The 22,905-nt window shown below is 47.1% G+C and overlaps 1 protein-coding gene across 2 annotated transcripts in view; it reads right to left on the bottom strand.

The window, feature by feature from the left end:
- Positions 1-22,905, bottom strand: part of IQUB (IQ motif and ubiquitin domain containing) — a 438,241-nt gene that overhangs the window by 339,499 nt on the left and 75,837 nt on the right. For both annotated transcript variants that reach the window (XM_086966816.1, XM_086966821.1), the window contains one exon: positions 20,354-21,576. In XM_086966816.1, the coding sequence (XP_086822942.1) occupies positions 20,354-21,572 (1,219 nt within the window). In that variant the 5' untranslated portion in view covers positions 21,573-21,576. The remainder of the gene's footprint in view (positions 1-20,353; positions 21,577-22,905) is intronic.

The raw sequence follows: 22,905 nt of genomic DNA, 5'->3' as shown, positions 1-22,905 counted from the left end.
GAGCTGCGCTTTCTTTCCTGCATGCGGAGCCGGCATTGGACATACTTACCTGTGGAGCCCCCTACGCCATAGCGGCCCTGCCTGCGTCTGCTGGCATCTCCGCTCCGCCTTGACTGTGTGGCGGCCTGCTGGGACTGTCGGCCTGACCCACCTGCTTGTCACCATCGTGGCACACATGAGCTGCGTAGCCTTCCTGGACTGAGATTGGACACCCCTGTGTAAAAGTGTTCCTCACATTGCACGCTTCGACCTAATAGCTGACTGGGCCCGATCGGAGCTGCGCCAAGGAGGCCTGGACGGGCGGCGGTGCCCCCACCTGCTTGTCACCATCGTGGCACACATGAGCTGCATTGCCTTCCTGGACTGAGATTGGACACCTCTGTGTAAAAGTGTTCCTCACATTGCACGCTTTGACCCAATAGCTGACTGGGCCCGATCGGAGCTACGCCAGTGAGGCCTGGACGGGCGGCGGTGCCCCCACCTGCTTGTCACCATCGTGGCACACATGAGCTGCATTGCCTTCCTGGACTGAGATTGGACACCTCTGTGTAAAAGTGTTCCTCACATTGCACGCTTTGACCTAATAGCTGACTGGGACCGATCGTAGCTACGCCAGTGAGGCCTGGACGGGCGGCGGTGCCCCCGCCTGCTTGTCACCATCGTGGCACACATGAGCTGCATTGCCTTCCTGGACTGAGATTGGACACCTCTGTGTAAAAGTGTTCCTCACATTGCACGCTTCGACCCAATAGCTGACTGTGCCCGATCGGAGCTACGCCAGTGAGGCCTGGACGGGCGGCGGTGTCCCCACCTGCTTGTCACCACCGTGGCACACATGAGCTGCATTGCCTTCCTGGACTGAGATTGGACACCTCTGTGTAAACGTGTTCCCCACATTGCACGCTTCGACCCAATAGCTGACTGGGCCCGATCGGAGCTACGCCAGTGAGGTCTGGACGGGCGGCGGTGCCCCCACCTGCTTGTCACCACCGTGGCACACATGAGCTGCATTGCCTTCCTGGACTGAGATTGGACACCTCTGTGTAAAAGTGTTCCCCACATTGCACGCTTCGACCCAATAGCTGACTGGGCCCGATCGGAGCTACGCCAGTGAGGCCTGGACGGGCGGCGGTGCCCCCACCTGCTTGTCACCACCGTGGCACACATGAGCTGCATTGCCTTCCTGGACTGAGATTGGACACCTCTGTGTAAAAGTGTTCCCCACATTGCACGCTTCGACCCAATAGCTGACTGGGCCCGATCGGAGCTACGCCAGTGAGGTCTGGACGGGCGGCGGTGCCCCCACCTGCTTGTCACCACCGTGGCACACATGAGCTGCATTGCCTTCCTGGACTGAGATTGGACACCTCTGTGTAAAAGTGTTCCCCACATTGCACGCTTCGACCCAATAGCTGACTGGGCCCGATCGGAGCTACGCCAGTGAGGCCTGGACGGGCGGCAGTGCCGGACGGGGAGGCCAAGATGGTGCGTCCTGAGAACCGTCAAACTAAAATCAGCTTCGACGGTGCCAAGAAATCTACAAAGGTGGTCCCTGTTGACCCTGGTCCCGGTGCCGCTTCCACTTCCACTGTTTCCTCCCCTGCCAAGGAACTCGACTTGCACCACTTGTTTCAAGAAATGCGACAGGGGTTTGCCACTGTGGTGGAAAAAGTGGACGGCGTGACAGCCAGACTAGACGCTTTGGCCCACAGGGTGGACCGACACGAGGAACGACTCACGGCCACGGAGCAGCGTATCTCTGACGCAGATGATGTCGCTTCCACTCATACTACTCAATTGGCCCGTATGGACAATTTACTCAGGATTATAGCGGCGAAGAACGAGGATTTGGAAGCCCGTAGTCGACGCAACAACATCTGCGTCACAGGCATTCCGGCGTCCACCAACACGGGCAGGATGGAACTGTATGTTGAGAAGCTCCTCAAGGGGTCCATAGGCGAGGACGCCTTCTCTCCACAATTCATCATTGAGCGAGCACACCGATCATTAGCTCCTGTCCCTAAACCCGGTCTGCCGCCTAGACCAATTATCGCCAAACTGTTGAACTATCGCGACCGTGATGTTGCGCTGAGAGCTGCCCGCTCTCAACGATCCCTTCAGTATGATGGCATCACCTTTTCCATCTATCCGGATTTCACCCCGATGGTGCAGGAGGAGCGGCGTAAATTCATCCCTGTGAAGAAGAAACTGCGCGAAGCTCAACTAGACTATGCCCTACTCTACCCAGCGAAACTACGGATTACTCATCAGGGGAAGCAACGCTTTTTCACGAACCCCCAAAAAGCCGAAGACTATTTGAAGTCACTACGCCGGGCCAGAGGAGGAGATCGCGCTGCTGCTGCTGACCTGGGGGATGATGATCCGTCTGCTGCGGAGAATGAACACTGACTATGCGCTCTTAACTGAACTACACCTTTAACTATCTGGCGCACTCCCGGCTTGACCTATGGACTCCGAAGAAGCTGCCACTTCGATGTGATATGGCTGTGTCTGGTCGCTTCTGTGGTAATGTATACCAAGATCCGCTTACCTAGCCCTGGCCTCCACCGAGGGCGGTACAGTATTGGAGGCCATTGGCGGGTAAAGTGATGCTGTTACCCTATCGGGTGTACCCCATGCTCACTGTTAGTTTGTTAGAATCGGGTGTTGAGTGTGGGGGTGGGGGGGAGGGACTGCGGGCGGGATTGGATTGCTGCAGACATGATTGGGATGATTGGGATGCTGTAGTGGGTGGGGGGGGGTCTGTTGGGGGGGTGAGGTCTACACGCCGAATGTTGTTTTGGTCTATGTCACACTGTGTTGCTACAATGGATCTGAGTGTTATGAGACTGACTGCTTTGTCCTGCTCAAAGGATGATATTTCACTGATCTTTTTGCAATGGCGGTCCTAGGGTCTGATGTACAACTACACTGCATGTCATGGAATGTCCGTGGGCTTAATAATGCCAGGAAATGTCGTGATGTTCTTGCATACCTTACCAGACACAATGTACATGTTGCCATGCTCCAGGAAACACACCTGTCACCACAGGTGCAGACCACCTTTGCGTGTAAGTGGGCTAGCACTCGCACTTTCTCATCCTTTTCCACGTATGCCAGGGGGGTTGCCATCCTTCTTCGGGGTACTGTCCCGTTTCAGAAATGCGGGGAACTGACGGATGGGGGAGGCCGCTACGCCATACTATGGGGACGCATGGGCCACGACACTATCACCTTTGTGAACTGCTATGCACCTAACATAGACACGCCTTCCTTCTTCACTACACTTTGGGGTAAAATCCTGGACGTGGGATCCCGTCACATCATCTGGGGTGGGGACTTCAATTTAGCATTGGTACCCAGCATTGATAGAGCAGATGGGGCTAACCATTACAAACCCAAGGCTAGGGAGGCCCTCGAGGGCATTGTCTCTGAGGGTGCCCTAGTAGACATATGGCGGTGCCTACAGCCGGCCAGGCAGGAAGGGACTCACTTCACTTCACAAACGGGCACATGGGCACGACTAGACTATTTCCTTGTCACCCCTGGAATTGCACCGGGAGTACTGAAGGTCACACACCTACCGAGGACATACTCAGATCATAGCCCTGTCCTTATGCATACTCGAATACCTGGGTGGGACTGCCCTAGGCCCCATTGGCGACTACAGCCGGCAGCTTTATTGGATACCTTGTTCCGGTCTGAACTGGGGGAGGAAATTGCTGATTTTTTCCCGAGGAACAAGGGGTCAGTGGAATCGGTGGAACATATCTGGGAAGCATTCAAGGTCACTGTCAGGGGATATTGTATAGCTAAAAGTTTCGGGGTCCTTCGGGACATACAGGCCACTATCCATAGACTACATGGGGAGCTACGAGCATTGGAGACTCGAATGGTTACAGAGGATAACCCTGCCTTACATGCAGAGTTTAGGGTCACATTGTCCAAATATGAAGAGGAAGCTGACAGGGAGGCGAAGTTCAAGGGTAAACACTGGCAGGCTCGGAGATATTGTGAGGGGGATCGCCCGGGAAGGGCTCTAGCAGTGCTGACGCGGGCCCCGCGTGATCGTAACTCTATCCTAGAACTCACCGATGACCAGGGACACGCGGTCAGGGATTCGGAGGCACTGCTTGCCACCTTCACCTCACATTACCACACTCTGTACACCTCCACCGCTTCAGCAGATGTACCCTATGCCGATTACCTAGGTGATGTGTCACTCTGTTGGCTCAGCGATGGGGACAGGGCCTTCCTGGCGGCTCCGTTTGAATTGGACGAGATTCGTGAAGCCATTATGTCCCTCAAGAATGGCAAAGCGCCCGGGCTGGACGGTCTACCGGCTGAATTCTATAAAACATATATAGACATTATGGCCCCAGTCCTTTGCGAAGTCTATGAGGAATCTCTTGCTGATGGCATCCTCCCAGGCTCTATGCGCGAGGTAGTTATCACCTCCCTCCTTAAACCCGGTAAAGACCCTCGCTCCTGTGGGTCTTATCGTCCTCTTTCCCTCCTGAATTGTGACGTGAAAATACTAGCCAAGGTTCTAGCTACTAGGCTGTCCCTACTCATGACCAGGATTGTGCTACCTGACCAGTCGGGGTTTGTCCCTGGTCGCTCCACCTCTCATAACCTACGCACCTTATTTTCACTCCTCCGCGCGGTTCATCCTGACCTTCCGGTGGCTGCGGTATTTTTGGACGCTACTAAAGCTTTCGACTCGGTCGAATGGCCCTACTTGTTTTCAGTGCTGTCAAGCATGGGTTTCCCCAAACTTTTTCTTTCCTGGATACAGCTCCTCTATGCACAGCCTACGGCGAAGGTCCTCATCAATGGTCGCCTATCTCACTCAGTTGCTATCACGCGAGGTACACGCCAGGGGTGTCCTCTGTTCCCCCTCCTTTTTGCGATTGCGGTCGAGCCTCTGGCTTGTCGGCTCCGTCAACTGCACCGGGAGGGTGCCATACAGTGCCTGCAACGCCAAATAGATGTCTCTCTCTACGCGGACGACATTACGCTTTATGTCAAGCACCCCCACCTTCACCTCAACCCTTTATTGAGAGAATTTGTGGCCTTCGGGGGTATGTCGGGGATACACATAAATTGGTCCAAGTCGCAGTTCTTTCCCCTCACTGACTCAGTAATCGACTTTCCCCTTGACTACCCACTAGAATGGTGTCGCTCAGATCTCCGATACCTAGGCATACAAATCTCGCGGGATCGGGAGGAGACAATTCGCTCCAATTACGGGGTAGCAATCACAACCCTTACAGCCATGGTTGACCGCTGGATTGCATTACCGCTTTCCATGGCTGGTAGAGCTTCCCTTATTAAGATGGTAGTGCTGCCCCGCTTCCTCTACCTCTTTCTCAACATCCCGTATTACCCGGGTACCTTTTTTTTTTAAACTCTGAAGTCGGAGCTCTGTCGCCTGTTCTGGGGGGGCAAGGCCCCACGACTGAAATGGTCCACACTCATATTGCCTTACGAAGCTGGAGGCTTCGACGTCCCCGACCTTGAAGCCTACTATCTTTGCGCGCAGGCCCACTATGCATTCCATTGGATGGCTCCCACGCCATTCATGCCGCAGCTCGCTGTGGAAGACTGGATAGTACACCCTATACCGCTCAATGGCTTAATTCACTGTCTGGAGTCGGTAATCCAGACTTCGAACACGTCTGTTTCTTGCACCTTGGATGCATGGCGCCGCCTAGCTAGGAGGCTCTCTTGCTCCTTCCCTTACTCCCCCTTCTCCCCCTGACATATCACCCCTCACTCGCACTATTGCAGGAACGGGGATTTCGGCTGCTTTGCGACCGGTTGCATATTGTCACCTGGGGGGATCTGTTCGTAAACAAAGTTTTCAAATCCATGGAAGTACTCTTTGCCACTTATGACCGTTCCCCACTCGATGTATTCTATTACCTTCGCCTCCGACAGGGGATGAAAGATATCCTACCTGATTATCCTAATGAACCAGAACTCCTATGCCCATTGCACTTTCTGCTCAGCTCGCAAGATGGGGCCCACTTGGTCTCTGGCCTGTACCGCCGCCTTCGTTCAGACATCGACCCTCTTGTGACTGGCGCTAGGGCATCCTGGAGTGCAGATCTATCCTCCGCGCTCACTGATGAACAATGGCAGTATTGCTGCACCCTCACAGCTAGGATATCGGCCAGTAGCAGGCTCAAGATGATCCACTATAAGTTCCTTCAACGTCTATATTACACCCCGGTCAAAAAATTCAGGTTCCGTCTGGCTGATACCGACAAATGCGAGCGCTGCCGAGCCGACCATGCGGGCTTCTTACACCTTGCCTGGGAATGCCCGGCCGTTCGGATGTACTGGCAACAGGTGACCGATGCTCTCACAGCCATGACCAAGGTCCCTATTGAGGCGGAGCCGCGTATCACACTTCTGGGACACACACCGCATATTCCAAAAACCAGTAGGAAATTCATTGATACTGCCCTGCTCTTGGCTAAACGGCGTGTGGCATGTCGCTGGGGACGAGGCAGGGCACCAAAATTTAAGGACTGGCTCTCGGATTTGACTTACTGTCAGGCCCAACACATCACTTATTCCGAATTGTTGCCGCTCTCAAACAGGCCTAAAGACATCTGGGAGCCACTGTTTTCCTACCTGCTGGCTCAGGAGGACGATGATGCGGCCTCGGAACATCAGCGGGAGTAGGACTGATCAGGCTACCGGCCCTGGAGACTAAGAAGCGCTGGTTCCTTGCGCTTGCATATACTGTGCTTCCGACCTGACTCATGACCCCTACTGACCACGCTACTAACATAGACATGACGCTTAACGCGAGCGGCTGCTATTCCACCATCTGATACGCATCATATCCCCACATTTCCTTCTACTAACACTTCCTGGGGACACAGCATAAGTCCACTACCCTATTTCTATGCAGGCCCAACCGATGCCACGACCACTACCACAATGCCATGTAGCAACCTATGATCTTCATTCCATGAGCAAGCGCATAGAACTGGAATCTCTTCCTCATTCAGACGTGTGTATAAGACCTTCTTTTTTATTGTTTATTGTTGCGGGTTGATAAGAATTGGGGTGGGGGGGCGGGGGGGAAAAATGTAAAACCTGTTCTGCTGCTGCAAATCCTGCAATGTACATACTCCTCCTCCCCTTCTCCCTCCCCTCCCCCCTTTCTCCTCCTTTTTTTCTGTTTTATTCCCCCCCCCCACTCCTACCCGCCCCTTTGCTTTCCTCTCCTTCTTTTCTACTCCCTTCCTCTTATTGTGCTCACCACCAGGCGCTCCCTTATCGATATGGTTTGTCGCCACCGGGCCTCCGGGATGCCGGTAACAAGGCTGTGTTTATCTTTGCTTGCTTTCGTTTCATATCACTATGGACATGACGCTGCCAGCCTCCGGGTTGTAGGCGAGCACAGCAGTGTACTTTCCTTATTATGCAATAAAGCAGTTTGAATACCAAAAAAAAAAAAAAAAAAAAAAATAATAATAATTTTTTCAGATAGTCTTAGTGCTGTTTTTAAAATTAAGACTATCCAGTCGTGGGTACAATGCCACGCTATGGCAGCCCAATCTTTTCGAAACACTGCGTCTTCCAAGAAGATTCGGGGGGCATTAGATACCAGTAGCCCTTTGGGTGCCATGTTTTTGTCCAAATATTGTTTTAGGATAGTCCCATGCAGGATTGTCCTAATTCTGTTCCTCTTTAGCTCTGTTAGGTTTTCCCAATCCGTAGTTGCAGAAATGCTTTGAGCGATGCTGGGGTCCGCAAAGATAGAGAGATCGCTCATCACCTCCTCGACCTCCTCAGAGGTGTAGGAGAGGCCTTGGTTATCGGCCATGGTTGAATTAGATTACGATTATGTGTCGCTCTCGCAGCTGTGCGCTGCCTAGTATGTGTATAACAACAAGGAGAGTAAGGGAAATTTGCACAGTCTTATGTGTGGTGGGAACTCCTAGTCCCCTAAACTAGAATTAAACAAACAGTGGAGGAGTACCCCCTATGGGCCAAAAAGAATTTATACCAAGAAGAGATTCCTTCGGTATCAGGAGCTTAAGGCCTTGGTTTTAGCAAGAGATTGCCCCAACCTTTTTATATTGGACAGTCATAGTCCTTATAGAAGACCCCTCACTCACCAACCTAGTTGGTGACATGCTTCATCATCGGGGTCCCACCCCATAGGCCGAGTGCCTACAGGGTGTGCTGCGACACCTGGTTACAGTGGAGCGGGTTTCTTTGATTTTTATATGTGCGAATGGTAATTACAAAAAGTGTGTTAAAAAGGGTTCGAATCTACTCACAACAAGAATTTATTCTGGAGTGTTCGGACCCTATTAAAAGTATGTTGCACCAGTGCCTATTTAGGAAGGGTTATGTGCTACGAGACGTGTGAAAAAGAATAAATAGCGTAGTGTGCTATGTGAATTATTTACAAGTTAAAATAGGTCTACATGTTTCAACCATAGGTCGTATTAGGTGGTTTTCGTCAGGACCGTGTTGTTTGGAAGGGGTGGTACACCCACGCTAAGGAGTGTCCAGTCCTCATCCAAATACAGACCATAAATAGTGGTCTGGTGTTAAAAAAGTGCTTTTTCCTGGATTCAGGAGAAAAACCTGTAGGAATAAAAACATATAAAAAACATATATAAGGTTGGGAAAACGTACTGGGGATCACAATACAAGGGTACTACTTTATGTAGTTATTGTGCTAGGTGAGTACTCAAGTGATAGTCAAACACCTCGCTTTTCAAGTCGTACCCGTGGGCTGTCTGTGGTGGTTGACAGAAGTGCTCAGGCGGAGTTTACCGGAGCATAAATGTGTTGAGAGTGGATCCAACCGCTAGTTGAATGCACTCGTTTTAATAGTACACGTGACAGGGGAAAGGGGGGGGTGTGGGAGAGCAATCACCATCTAAGGTGCGGCGTTTCAACACGCCCAAGCATTTCTGACCGGTATCTAAGTTTTTGCATCAATTCACAACATCGTTCATTTAAGGGGTTGTTTTGGCTTACACTTGAAGCTGCGATTTGCGCTTCATGGGCATCGAGTTCGCCAAGACTGCAGGTATCCGTTACCTAAAGAATTGCGGCAAATCGAAAAGTTTGTATCTCATGATACTGTAGTAGCAGATGGGCGTGTACTGCTACGGGACGCGATAATCGCGTCTCGGATCTGTGAGGCAGGGCACTTACTTGCGGCTTGCGACTTCTCTTCTTGGTATAAATTCTTTTTGGCCCATAGGGGGTACTCCTCCACTGTTTGTTTAATTCTAGTTTAGGGGACTAGGAGTTCCCACCACACATAAGACTGTGCAAATTTCCCTTACTCTCCTTGTTGTTATACACATACTAGGCAGCGCACAGCTGCGAGAGCGACACATAATCGTAATCTAATTCAACCATGGCCGATAACCAAGGCCTCTCCTACACCTCTGAGGAGGTCGAGGAGGTGATGAGCGATCTCTCTATCTTTGCGGACCCCAGCATCGCTCAAAGCATTTCTGCAACTACGGATTGGGAAAACCTAACAGAGCTAAAGAGGAACAGAATTAGGACAATCCTGCATGGGACTATCCTAAAACAATATTTGGACAAAAACATGGCACCCAAAGGGCTACTGGTATCTAATGCCCCCCGAATCTTCTTGGAAGACGCAGTGTTTCGAAAAGATTGGGCTGCCATAGCGTGGCATTGTACCCACGACTGGATAGTCTTAATTTTAAAAACAGCACTAAGACTATCTGAAAAAATTCTAGTAGAAATACAAACAGCGGAAGGCACCATGAAAACAACTATCACTGGCTTTAAGAAAAAACTAGACGAACTGAATAAAGAGATGACAGACTATAAAGATAACCTAACGCAACAAAAAGTACAAAAATTTCAAAAAGATCTTAAAAGATTCACGATGGTGAAAGCATATCCATACTCGGACCCAGAGTATGTACCACCATCCAAGGGGGACGACAACTCTGACGCTTCAAGCAATGCGTCCAGTAACACTTCTAACTCCAGCGGCAATTCCAGCAATGGAAGTATAACAAGCATTGGAAATGCAATAGGTCTCGTAGCATTAGAGTTAGTGCTTTTAGAATTGTTTATGGGTTTTTTTGTAAATCTTTAGCATTTTTGTTTCCTGTAGCCAATGCTAAAGAATTAAAAAAAAAAAGCCATAATCATTTCTAAAAGCTCTAACTCAAATGCTCCGAGACCTATTGCACTGTGTGAGGGTGAGGGGTTGAGGGTGAGTGAGGGTGAGGGTGGGTGAGGGTGGGTGAGTGAGGGTGAGTGAGGGGTTGAGGGTGAGTGAGAGTGAGGGTGAGTGAGGGTGAGTGAGGGTGAGTGAGAGTGAGGGTGAGAGTGGGTGAGGGTGAGTGAGGGTGAGGGTGAGTGAGGGTGAGTGAGGGTGAGGGTGAGTGAGGGTGAGGGTGAGTGAGGGTGAGTGAGTGAGGGTGAGGGTGAGTGAGGGTGAGGGTGAGTGAGGGTGAGGGTGAGTGAGGGTGAGGGTGAGTGAGGGTGAGGGGTTGATGTTGAGGGGTTGGGGGTGAGTGAGGGTGAGTGAGGGGTTGAGGGTGAGTGCTTGTGTGTGAACAGTGCCTGTGTGTGTGAGCAGCCTGTGTGTCTTAGAGCATTGTGTGTGTGTGACAGTAACTTGTGTGTGTGAGGGCAGTGTGTGTCAATGCAACGGGGCTCATGTTATCGACCTCAGAAGCATTAAAAGTGTGTGTCTTGGAACGTCTGAGGGCAGCTCGTGTTACAAGCTTGCTTTGAAGATGGTCATGCAGTGCTGGGAGTGGAGCAGATGGTCCTGTTTATGACCTGCAGAGCGCGTGTGAAGTGGGCGCGGATGAAGTGACTGGGGGGTGAGGGGTGTGCAGCCTGGTGTACTGAAGCCTGGCAGCAGAGGCGGCGCGCCAGCAGAGGCGGCGCCTGCACACAAATTGGCTAAGTGGCTAAGTGGCTGGTGGCAAATGGACGCACATCAAAGGAGCCGCGAAAGTAGCATGCAAGCAGAGGGCTTTTTTATTTATTTCCACTCATCTGTACTAGTGTTCGTGCTCAAATGACCCCAGATTACACGTAAATTATACATGATGAAAGGCCAAGAAATGATGTTGGGTTACTCCCACAATATATGTACAGTTCATGAATGTGCAATTTGTTGTTTGCTGATAGCTGGATTAATAAAGCTAGCTCAGAGGGTTAAAGCGCTGACGACCGATCAGAGGGTATCAACCACCACCCCGGGAAGACCTGTAATTGTGTGAGGTACGGGGTTTGGGGGTGAGTTACAGAGAGGGTAGAACGGGAGTTGCCTCCCCATAGGCGATTTCGAAGAGGGGAAATCTGCATGTCACTTAGCAGCTGATGCCATGTGCTTTCGTTTTTTTTGATCCAGACGTAATATATATATTACTAATTCACTTTGCATAAAAAGGCTTCAAGTTTGATCTTTTTCATTTTAAGCAAGTTGGCTCTAAAACGCAGCTGACTCGGTGTACCCTGGGCATCTGCAGAGTGGCCCGTGGAGACCCTAGCATCATCAAATTGCTCTAGAGAGTGAAGGCCATGCTAAGATTGCTGCCTTTCAAAACCTGTGTTTGAAATAGAAATAATGAAGTTCTGGCACTCATAATATCCGAGTACCGGGCTGTTTGCTCCGGAAAAGGTCTGCTCCCATTGGAAGCATCCTGCTGAGGAGTACAGTCACCCCTACCCTCCACCTTTAAACAAGATCGAGGAATGAGCGTGTGTCAGCTAGTTCCAGGCATACTCTGCAAGTGCAACTTGATTAGATTGCAAAACAGAAATGCATCTTCATACTTGCGTTATGTAATGCATTTCCTCTCTTCCTATGGCAGGTGATGTCTGTGGAAATGTTAGTTTGGGGTGCTAGTTTAGAACCATGAAGGCTGTGAAGACGCCAACAGCCACCAAGAATAGCTGCGAAGTGTTCTCATGTCACGTGACAGTTTCAAACACCTTTTGTTTTTAGCCGACATCGTGTTTTAATCTTTCGGACTACCGTTACAATCTTAGGCACGAAACTACAAGTCCCACAATGCACCCGTCTGTTTGCTAAAAGAGTTAGACCTGATTGGACACATCACATGGCATGGGTCTACTTGAGAACCACTATGATTGGAATAACGAACATGATAAATTAGATTCGTGCAGGTTACGCTCAGGGCTGGATATAATGGTTTCCTGTCCACACGGAGCTCTCTAGTAATCTTGAGACCGAACATTTGGATCAAGCAGTAGGAAACACGGGCCGGACGACAATACGGTACAAGTGTTAAAAGGAGACCCGTGGAATGCAGAGAGGTGGGGTTAATTAAATAGCATCATATTTCCTAGGCTCATGTGTGAGTAATTTACCCAGTCTTGGTTTATTTTGTATTCTAGGATTTGTACACCAGGAAACTCGACCACTCTGGATGGGACGAAGTAGAAAGACAACAGACATAACAACAGAAATCCGAAGGAAACTGGGTCAGGGAGAGAAATGAGAGGCAGAGAAAATCGAGACACGAGGCGCATTAGAAAGGACGGAGAGACATGGATGTCTGGGAACAAAACGGGGTCTGAGATGAAGCCGAAAGAGCAAGAAAGACACTGTGGCGTGAGGTGGCTAGCCTACACGCAGGGTAGAATAAAGACACTGTGGCGTGAGGTGGCTAGCCTACACGCAGGGTAGAATTCTTAACAAGAAAAGCGAGTAAGAGCAACAAGCAGGAGGGAAGAGAGGGGAGGAGAAATGCGACACGGCGGGAAGGGGAGGGGGCGGAGCGGGTCAAATAAAGAAACAATCCGGAGGGAAGAGAGGGGAGGGGGGGAGGAGAAATGCGACACGGCGGGAAGGGGAGGGGGCGGAGCGGGTAAACAAAGACGGACGTGCACGCGCTTTTAAGCTCAATGCGCATGCGCATTGAGCTTAAAAGTCACGGGCACTGCAAGGAATCGCCACGATTCCTTGCAGTGTGGATAAAGAGCGGATAAGTCCCAATACTCTCGCCTTGCTCGATGCGCATGCGCATCGACAGGCGAGACCTAAAACGAGAGGCAGAGGACGAGGGAGAGGTAAAAACAGTTGGCCTACATTCAATCCAATGCCAATGCCACAGTTTCAAGATGTGTACAACCAACCTAACTTTCCTATGTACGGATGGCAACCACCCTTCCAACAACCGTTCTTTCCCCAAAACCCTTATATGCCGCCTTTTTTAAACCGGGGCGGGAGAGGACGAGGCAGGAGAAAAAATGCCAATCAGGGCAACCAAGTCCATTGGGCACCGGAAGATCCGAACACCAACCAGGGCAAGAACAAGGCCCAACAACCAGGACCGAGCAACCGGAGAACTTAATCACTAACCTGTCTAACAGACCTCTCACAAAAGATGAGGAATCAGTACTTAACAAAGGGCTAGGCTTTGTACCTACCGCAAATCTGGACAAATTTAAACTTCATTGTGAATTAGCTTCCTTCTTTAGGAAACTAAGATTAAAAGCTTTTTTTGAAAAGAAAACCCCAACAGAGGAAAGCTCTGATCTAAATGAAACAGGACCTCGAAACAAGTCCACATTTACACCACCACCTCACACGGTTCCTGTGGAAATTTCTACTTTTGAACAGGCCGTTTTCAATGAGGTAGAAAAAACATCCCCCAAAAAACCTTTTATGAATCTCACCAGAAATGAAAATATTGCACTGAAAAATCTACAAAACTCCGACACCATTATCATTAAACCAGCTGATAAGGGCGGAGGGATAGTCATTCAGGACAAATCGGCCTACCAGACAGAATGCCTTAGATTACTGGATGATCCCTTGAACTATCGAAGACTACCGATGGACCCCACAGATGACCTCAGAGGAGAGATAATATCATTAGTGGAACACGGGGAAGCAGAAGGCTACCTCTCCAAACAAGAGGCGGACTTTCTCTGTAAAAGTGAAGGCAAGATTCCGTATTTTTATACGCTGCCCAAATTACACAAAAACAAAATTCCACCACCAGGGAGACCCATTGTCTCTGGCATTGGCTCATTACTTGAACCCCTATCTTGTTTTTGCGACGTCTTCTTCAAAACAATGGTCCAAAAAACCAGCACATACTTGCGGGATACAAAAAGTGTATTACGCCTCCTTGATCAGCTAACCATAGACGATGACACCATTTTGGTTAGCTTTGACATTGAGAGCTTATATACAAGCATTCCTCAAGACGCCACGTTAGAGGTACTCAAGAGGGCTCTGGAAAAAGAAGACTGGACCTCAAGGACCCCAAGAGAATTTATCTTAGAATGTGCAAGACTGGCCCTAAAGAAAAACTATTTCCAATACGAGGACAAGATCTTTCTACAAATAGGGGGGACCTCTATGGGCAGTACATTTGCTCCTAGTGTAGCGGGTTTGTACGTCTATGACTTTGAGGAGAAGTACATCCTGAGTCAGCAAAACCCCTACAGTTCTAACATCTTACTCTGGAGAAGATATATAGACGATGTCCTAACAATCTGGAAAGGCAATGAAGACACGCTATTAAGCTTCTTCAATTGGATCAATACAAGAGATGAACATTTAAAATTCACTATTGTAAAAGATCCAAATTCACTGATCTTCCTGGACCGCACTATAACGAAAACTAATGGTAAACTAACAACTGCCACTCATTACAAACCCACAGCCAAAAACAATCTGCTCCGCTTTGAAAGCTTTCACCCTAGACCCCTCCGTGAAAACTTGCCATATGGGCAGTACCTACGTTTACGCAGAAACTGCAGCGAACTTGATGATTATAAGCACCAGGCACAGGATCTCACAAACAAATTGAAAAATCGGGGTTACCCCAACAAAATCCTGAATAAAAGCCAAAAACGGGCCCGCAATCAACACCGTGCGGCCCTCTTAGAGGATACAACCAGAACAGAAGAGGAACCTCCATTAACTTGTGTCACAACATACAACACAATTTCCAATGAGGTTACAAAAATCATAGGAAAACACTGGAGTATCCTCAATACTGGAAACTTACATTGGGAAAAGCCCCTCTTTTCATACAAAAGAGCGAGGAGCATCAAAGATGCAGTTGTGAATACCAGACCAAAAATAATCACAACAGAAACTGAGTCTGTTTTGAACATATGGGGTCTGCCAAAAGTGACAGGACACTATAAATGCGGAAACTGCAGCGTATGCCCGTTCACCAACAATGTGAAAACATTACAACTGGAACCCAACAAAGTATGGACACTCAGGGGACATACAAACTGTAACAGCGAAAACGTAGTCTATCTACTAACATGTCCTTGTGACCTCAGATACGTGGGTATGACTGGCAGAAAAATTAAGACACGCATTGGTGAACATAGAAGCACCATTAGGTGCAAAAAAACAAACACAAGGCTTACTGAACATTTCCAGTCGGCTAACCATAATGCTGATGACATTCGCTGGACAGTGATAGAACAAATAAGACCAGGAAACAATATAAACCAGCGCCTTTTTGAGAAAGAACAAAGGTGGGTTTATAGGCTTGCCACCCACATATCTGGGCTCAACGATAACATCCCATGGAACTCTGTAATGGGGTAATACATAACCACCTACAATATGGTGTGTAAGCAATTCTTATGTTGCCAAAGATCATACTACGATGTCACTAAAACAGCAATACGATGTGTAAGTAAACCTGACTATGTTCCCAAACTCGTCTTGTAAATTATGAAAATCCCAAGTTCACACTACGATTGTAATATCCAAATCAATAACTGAAACATGTGGACCTACTATAGGTACATGTCCTGTACAATCTGATACCTCTGTTCCTCCTAGTACATATTTTTCGCTCAACCTTGAGCTTAGGAAGTCTCTTCAAAGTCTCTTTAAAAACATGTTTCCCTTTCCGAATGCGCGACCCGCCCTCGAGCGCCGTCCGCGTTCTGCATCACCAAGGTAACCGAAACAACGCTGTAAGCAACGTGACCGAAAACGTCACACACAGCGTCATCGGGCACCACCCCTGAGCCGCGCACTGATTGGCTCACAACAACCCCCCGAATGGAGTACCGCCTACCCAGGAAGTAACGGTCAGTCTACTTCTAGACGCCGGTACCGCCACGGGTTACTCCACGGGGCATTTCCGAGTGCAGAACCAAGTAGGTTGTGAAGCCTGACGAGCAGAAGCCGCAAGTAAGTGCCCTGCCTCACAGATCCGAGACGCGATTATCGCGTCCCGTAGCAGTACACGCCCATCTGCTACTACAGTATCATGAGATACAAACTTTTCGATTTGCCGCAATTCTTTAGGTAACGGATACCTGCAGTCTTGGCGAACTCGATGCCCATGAAGCGCAAATCGCAGCTTCAAGTGTAAGCCAAAACAACCCCTTAAATGAACGATGTTGTGAATTGATGCAAAAACTTAGATACCGGTCAGAAATGCTTGGGCGTGTTGAAACGCCGCACCTTAGATAGTGATTGCTCGCCCACACCCCCCCCTTTCCCCTGTCACGTGTACTATTAAAACGAGTGCATTCAACTAGCGGTTGGATCCACTCTCAACACATTTATGCTCCGGTAAACTCCGCCTGAGCACTTCTGTCAACCACCACAGACAGCCCACGGGTACGACTTGAAAAGCGAGGTGTTTGACTATCACTTGAGTACTCACCTAGCACAATAACTACATAAAGTAGTACCCTTGTATTGTGATCCCCAGTACGTTTTCCCAACCTTATATATGTTTTTTATATGCTTTTATTCCTACAGGTTTTTCTCCTGAATCCAGGAAAAAGCACTTTTTTAACACCAGACCACTATTTATGATCTGTATTTGGATGAGGACTGGACACTCCTTAGCGTGGGTGTACCACCCCTTCCAAACAACACGGTCCTGACGAAAACCACCTAATACGACCTATGGTTGAAACATGTAGACCTATTTTAACTTGTAAATAATTCACATAGCACACTACGCTATTTATTCTTTTTCACACGTCTCGTAGCATCTAACCCTTCCTAAATAGGCACTGGTGCAACATACTTTTAATAGGGTCCGAACACTCCAGAATAAATTCTTGTTGTGAGTAGATTCGAACCCTTTTTAACACACTTTTTGTAATTACCATTCGCACATATAAAAATCAAAGAAACCCGCTCCACTGTAACCAGGTGTCGCAGCACACCCTGTAGGCACTCGGCCTATGGGGTGGGACCCCGATGATGAAGCATGTCACCAACTAGGTTGGTGAGTGAGGGATCTTCTATAAGGACTATGACTGTCCAATATAAAAAGGTTGGGGCAATCTCTTGCTAAAACCAAGGCCTTAAGCTCCTGATACCGAAGGAATCTCTTCTTGGTATAAATTCTTTTTGGCCCATAGGGGGTACTCCTCCACTGTTTGTTTAATTCTAGTTTAGGGGACTAGGAGTTCCCACCACACATAAGACTGTGCAAATTTCCCTTACTCTCCTTGTTGTTATACACAGAGTAATTAATATCTCAAGAGGACTCAAAATGCTAGAAGACCTTCTGCTCTACACTCAGGCTTCCAGTGAGTAAGGTAAATGGACATAAGGACGCCATGGCAATCTCCACTAAAAACCTAGGAAATCCATTAAGGGAATGGTGCCAAGTCAGTTTGAGATGAGCAGAGTCTCAAGGGTTTGACCTAAATATTAGCAGTTTGAACCTTACTTTGCTAATCAATAAAATGTATGGATTTCTCCTCTTTTTGATGTGGAAGGCTGTGTCTTTCATATAAGTATGGGTGAATTTTGCGAATTTGCGATCCGCGAATTTGCGGATTTGCGAATTCGCAATCCGCAAATTTCGCGAATTCGTGCGAATTTGCGGATTTTTTATTTTTGCATGTCTGCGGGTGTTCGCGGGGAACTCTGCGTATTCGCAGGGCGCTTTGCGTGTTCGCGGGATTTTTTTTGCCTGGTTCATCACTGCCACCCTCTCGTTTTTTATGCCCTTCTGCCCTCTGTACCACCTGTTTTTGTGCCTTTCTGCCCTCTGCCCCACTCTTGTTTTTGCCCTTTTGCCCTCTGCCTCACTGGTTTCTGTGCCCTTCTGCCTTCTACCTAACTCATGCCCTCTGTCCCACTTTGTGCCCTTCTGCCCTCAGCCATATGTCAGCTTCAACAGGAAGCACTAATAGATAAAGTAAAGCAGGTGCTTGAGTTGAAGGTCAAATTAAGTTACACCCCAAGTTTGGGGTGATTAATGATTGTGTAACTGAATTTGAGATTCAACTCTAGCACCTGCTTTACTTTATCTATTAGTGCTTCCTGTTGAAGCTGACTTTTGTAACTATTTTAGAGGCTCTGGCAGCTTGCCGGCGCCATTCTAAAATAGTTACAAAAAGTAAGCTTGAACTTTTGACCCAATCCGTTCCGCTCGCGGATTTTGCGGGAAATTCGCGAATCTCGCGGATTGCGAATTTACCGAAAATCCGCAAAATCCGCAAGCGGAACGGATTTTCCGCCCATGCTTACTTTCGTATCAAGGCACAAAACCAATCTACCTCTTTAGTTACAGGTGTCCTGGGAATCTAAGTAAGCATCACACATCTTTCTTTTACAAGGAATGTTTTTAGATCTCTCAATCCTAGAAGGAGTATCAATATCCCATTTTGCGTGTTTCCCAGAGGAACATCTTTCCTTATTCCTTTGGCCAAGAGGTGTCTACCATTTGCTGCAAATGGTGATGAAGATAGAATCTGTCAATTAATTTGAGCAATGAATCACGCAGCAGAGAAATGAAAGTCAAGCAAACAGAGAGTATTCCTTATTCCACTATTTGCGAAGATTTCTGAGCTGGAAAGTTTACCAAAACCAAAGAGCGGGGAGAAGAAAGTGAAAAATTTACCATTTCCCATTTTTCCTGATCCTCGGCCTGCTGAAATCATACCTGTGCATACAGACTTCTTGTACGATGTGCCCAAATAAGGTCAATAGCAGTTGTCTTTGGAAATACACAAGTCACCACCTTGAGATACAGAATATGACTTTAAATGAAGGTTGTTTGGTCTAAGGTTTGGGTTTTACGTTGCTATGTCCACTAGAGGCAGAGGAGGAAGCATCACGGGCAACAAGCTCATAAATGACCCTCTGGGATATTCAAAATAATGTATTCAGTATCACAGAAAAACAACGTGGTGTCCAAAGAAAAGCAGTAGCATATTGTCTGACAGATATGTAGACACACCCCTACCAACCTCAATCATGAATACCTTCTCAGGTAGAACTTACAATGCAGGAACAAGACTGCCTTACATATTAAACTGAAGAACACATGGTGCTGATCATGGCTTAAATGGGCTGAACATGAGAAACTATTTAGACAGCAAAAAAGAACTCGATGAAAAGCTTCAATCAAACTTTATTATTCAGGTAAGTATTCACCCCATCAATCCTATCATTTTTTTGCATATCTGTACCTTTAGAGAAAGAGGGACCAATCATATGCCAATCAGGCTTAGCTCTCGTGCAATACAGGCAAAGCAATCCATCCTGATAGGCTAATACCCCTATGAATAGGAACACAAGCTATCCAAGAACCTTTTTGGCTTTAATGGGTCTCAACTGTGAAGTGCAGCTTTAGCCCTATATCAGAGTGAGCCTGAGACTAATGTTAATGTTAATGTTAATGACATTTATAAAGCGCGCTGCTACCCAAAGGCGTCCTGGCACTTATATGTCTTGTAATACATGCAATTACCACCTAAGAAAACTCATTTAACAGCAAACAAGCAATGAAGCACTGTCAAGGTATTACAGAAGTTCAAATCTACAACATCCTGCGGCAACCTTCAGCTCAGGCTCAAATCACATGGTGATATGATCCATTGAAGTTGCCCACTCAGGCAGGCAGTGTTTAGCCACCTCTATGATTCCACCATCATGTCCTATCATTCATCACCATCCCTAAAGCAAAAATAAAAATATGTATGTGTGCAAATTAAAATATTCAGTTCTGCCTATTTCGGGTGTTACACAGTGTGAGACTGAAAAACAAAAAAATCTATGACAGTTGTTTGAAAAAGAACACGTGAAGATCTGTTTGCCTCGAAAAGCAACAGGAAGAAACATTTGAGAACTCATATTGGTGATAATTGCATCAGCACAATTATTAAAGTGGTGTGAATTTTTTATTCAATGTGTAAAGATAAGTAAAAGGTATATGCTTGTCAATTCTATGCGCTCCAGCACTACTAAGCATGTTCGAGGGTGTTCACAAATTATGTGGCTCACCCTCCTCAAAATGAGCAATACTTTTTAAATGGGAAGTAATGTTCACTAAAAAGAGAAAGATAAAGAAAATGCAAATACCTGTTGCAGTGGCATTGTTCATGTCATCTGAAGACAAGGTCTTCTGAAAAGATAACTTTGCCTGCGTTCGCCTTCTCTCATCCGGTGAAGTGTGTGCAATCATATCACCAGCAAGATCTTGCTCTTGCTCTTCAAATGCAAATGTTTGTTGTTGTTTATCTAGGACCTGCCCCTGTTCTGGAATAGATGTTTCTCGGTCATCACGATGCTGCTCTATGGTCACTTTCAGGTCATGACCTGCAACTTGCTCTTCAGTCACTGTGTCTTGGTCACCACTTAGTTTCTCCTGTTGCTCAGGGATTTCTTCTTGGCTTGTACTTGGTTTCTCAATCTCTCCTGAGATCGGTTCCTGATCATCAGATTGAATAGGTTCAGCTGCAACAAGAGATTCCTGGGGCATATCTGGTTCTTGTCCTGCACTAGGCTGTCCCAGAGATTCTTCTTGTCCTGCACTTGGTTGCTCCAGAGATTCATTTAGTCCTGCACTTGGTTGCTCCAGAGATTCTTCTTGTCCTGCAATTGGTTGCTCCAGAGATTCTTTTTGTCCTGCACTTGGTTGCTCCAGAGATTCTTCTTGTCTTGCACTAGGTTGCTCCAGAGATTCTTCTGGTCCTGCACTTGGTTGCTCCAGAGATTCTTCTTGTCCTGCACCAGGTTGCTCCAGAGATTCTTCTGGTCCTGCACTTGGTTGCTCCAGAGATTCTTCTTGTCCTGCAATTGGTTGCTCCAGAGATTCTTCTGGTCCTGCACTTGGTTGCTCCAGAGATTCTTCTTGTCCTGCACTTGGTTGCTCCAGAGATTCTTCTGGTCCTGCACTTGGTTGCTCCAGAGATTCTTCTTGTCCTGCACTTGGTTGCTCCAGAGATTCTTCTTGTCCTGCACTAGGTTGCTCCACAGATTCTTCTTGTCCTGCACTTGGTTGCTCCATTTCTTCTTGGGTTGGTTCCTGATCGTCATGTGTTAATCCACCCTCTGTAAAACTAGGTTCATGTTGTGTGCTTGGTTCTTCTTGATGCTCGGATGCATCATTTGGATGTATGTGTTGCTGTTCCTGTTCTGGCTCCTCATCAATACTTGGTTCTTGTGCAACTTCTGCCTGGACTTCTGTTGTCTCGTTAACAATTGTCTCAGATGTTTTAGCCACTAATGCAGGCACTTCCTCCACGGCCTCTTTGTCCATTTTTGTGTTACTTGAAGATGGTGTTCCTGGATTCTCCATGCACCTTAAATGAATAACATATAAACAACTGTAAGCAAATAGACCACACTGCCCACCACAATGCACTATTACAGAATGTTGCTTAATGCATGATACATGCTGAGGAAAAGAATTTCGGTCCATTTGTTTAATGTTAAACATGTATAACTGTGATTTTTTTAACTGCGATTCTTACTGAATTGCAATTAGGAAGTTGTAATTTCTAATGTAAGAAAACGTACAAATTTTAGATAGCGATTCCTAATGGTGGAGTCAAGGACTCAAAAGTGACAGGAATCATCTTACAAATACTTCCCGCCAAGCGTGGGTGCAACCATTGAGGGCGCATAGAAGTAGCCAGAAACGGCCAGTGATAGTCTCCCGGAAAACTTCGAGTATCGGCTATATCCTATCTAGATTCTTATTTTGCCACAATCTTCAGTTTCAACTTTCTATTTATATTTGTATTTAGATCAAGTCTCCTATGGTAATTCTTTAAAGGCAGTTCTTGACATAATTTATGCCCCCTGTAGCATGCAGGCATTTTCTCAGTCATGACCAGTTGTATCCTGATGATGATCCCCCTATTCTGTTATGGGATTGAAATGTTGTCAACTTGAGTACCTTCACTCCACCTGTTTACTTAACTCCTTTTGATATGAGGAAAGGTGCTATGTATTTGTGGCTTAATTATTGTTTGTACCTAAGCCACATGATGTGCAATGCCGAAGTTCTGAAGTTCTATTGACTTCCTTTTTCGTTATAACTAGTCCTACTTCTATGGCCTCTTTTACCTAATTTTTGATTTTATAAACTCATGTGTTAAATATGAAATTCAAAAACATAGATACTGTATCTCTGAGTAGTATTGCTTTATATGACCTATTTTTAAAGGGACCATTGTTCCTTTATTATTTTAACGTATGTAAAAGCATTTTTTGCAGGTGCAGTTTCCAACCGCAAAAAATGCTTTGAACATATGGCCATTAGATTCTGAAGTTAATTGTTAAAATCTTTGATATGATTGATTCTCTCCAATGTGTAAAAATACTATAATCCACAACGAAGCAGGTAACTTCTAATTAGTGAGAATATATAGAATTGTTCTAATACACTTAGTTTTATTTGTAAAGGTATTTCATAAAAACACTTAGTTTGTGTAAATATGCCGTGAGAATGCTATGCAACAAAACAAAACTAATGAGTATTAGGAAAGGGGAACCTTCTTACATTTACACTAACTACACAAACAGCTTAGGTACAATGGCATTGCTGCCAGCACGACATAGTCAACTTGTAAACTGTAGGTAGTCATCACAAGCACTGGTTGTGTGAACGCCATGTCTTCAGTTTG

This window comes from Lissotriton vulgaris, chromosome 1_1 (genome assembly GCF_964263255.1).
Source record: "Lissotriton vulgaris chromosome 1_1, aLisVul1.2, whole genome shotgun sequence".
In the NCBI taxonomy this organism is placed as follows: domain Eukaryota; kingdom Metazoa; phylum Chordata; class Amphibia; order Caudata; family Salamandridae; genus Lissotriton; species Lissotriton vulgaris.
The sequence above is the reverse complement of the archived record's forward strand: the minus strand, read 5'-3'. Positions and strand labels throughout refer to the sequence as shown.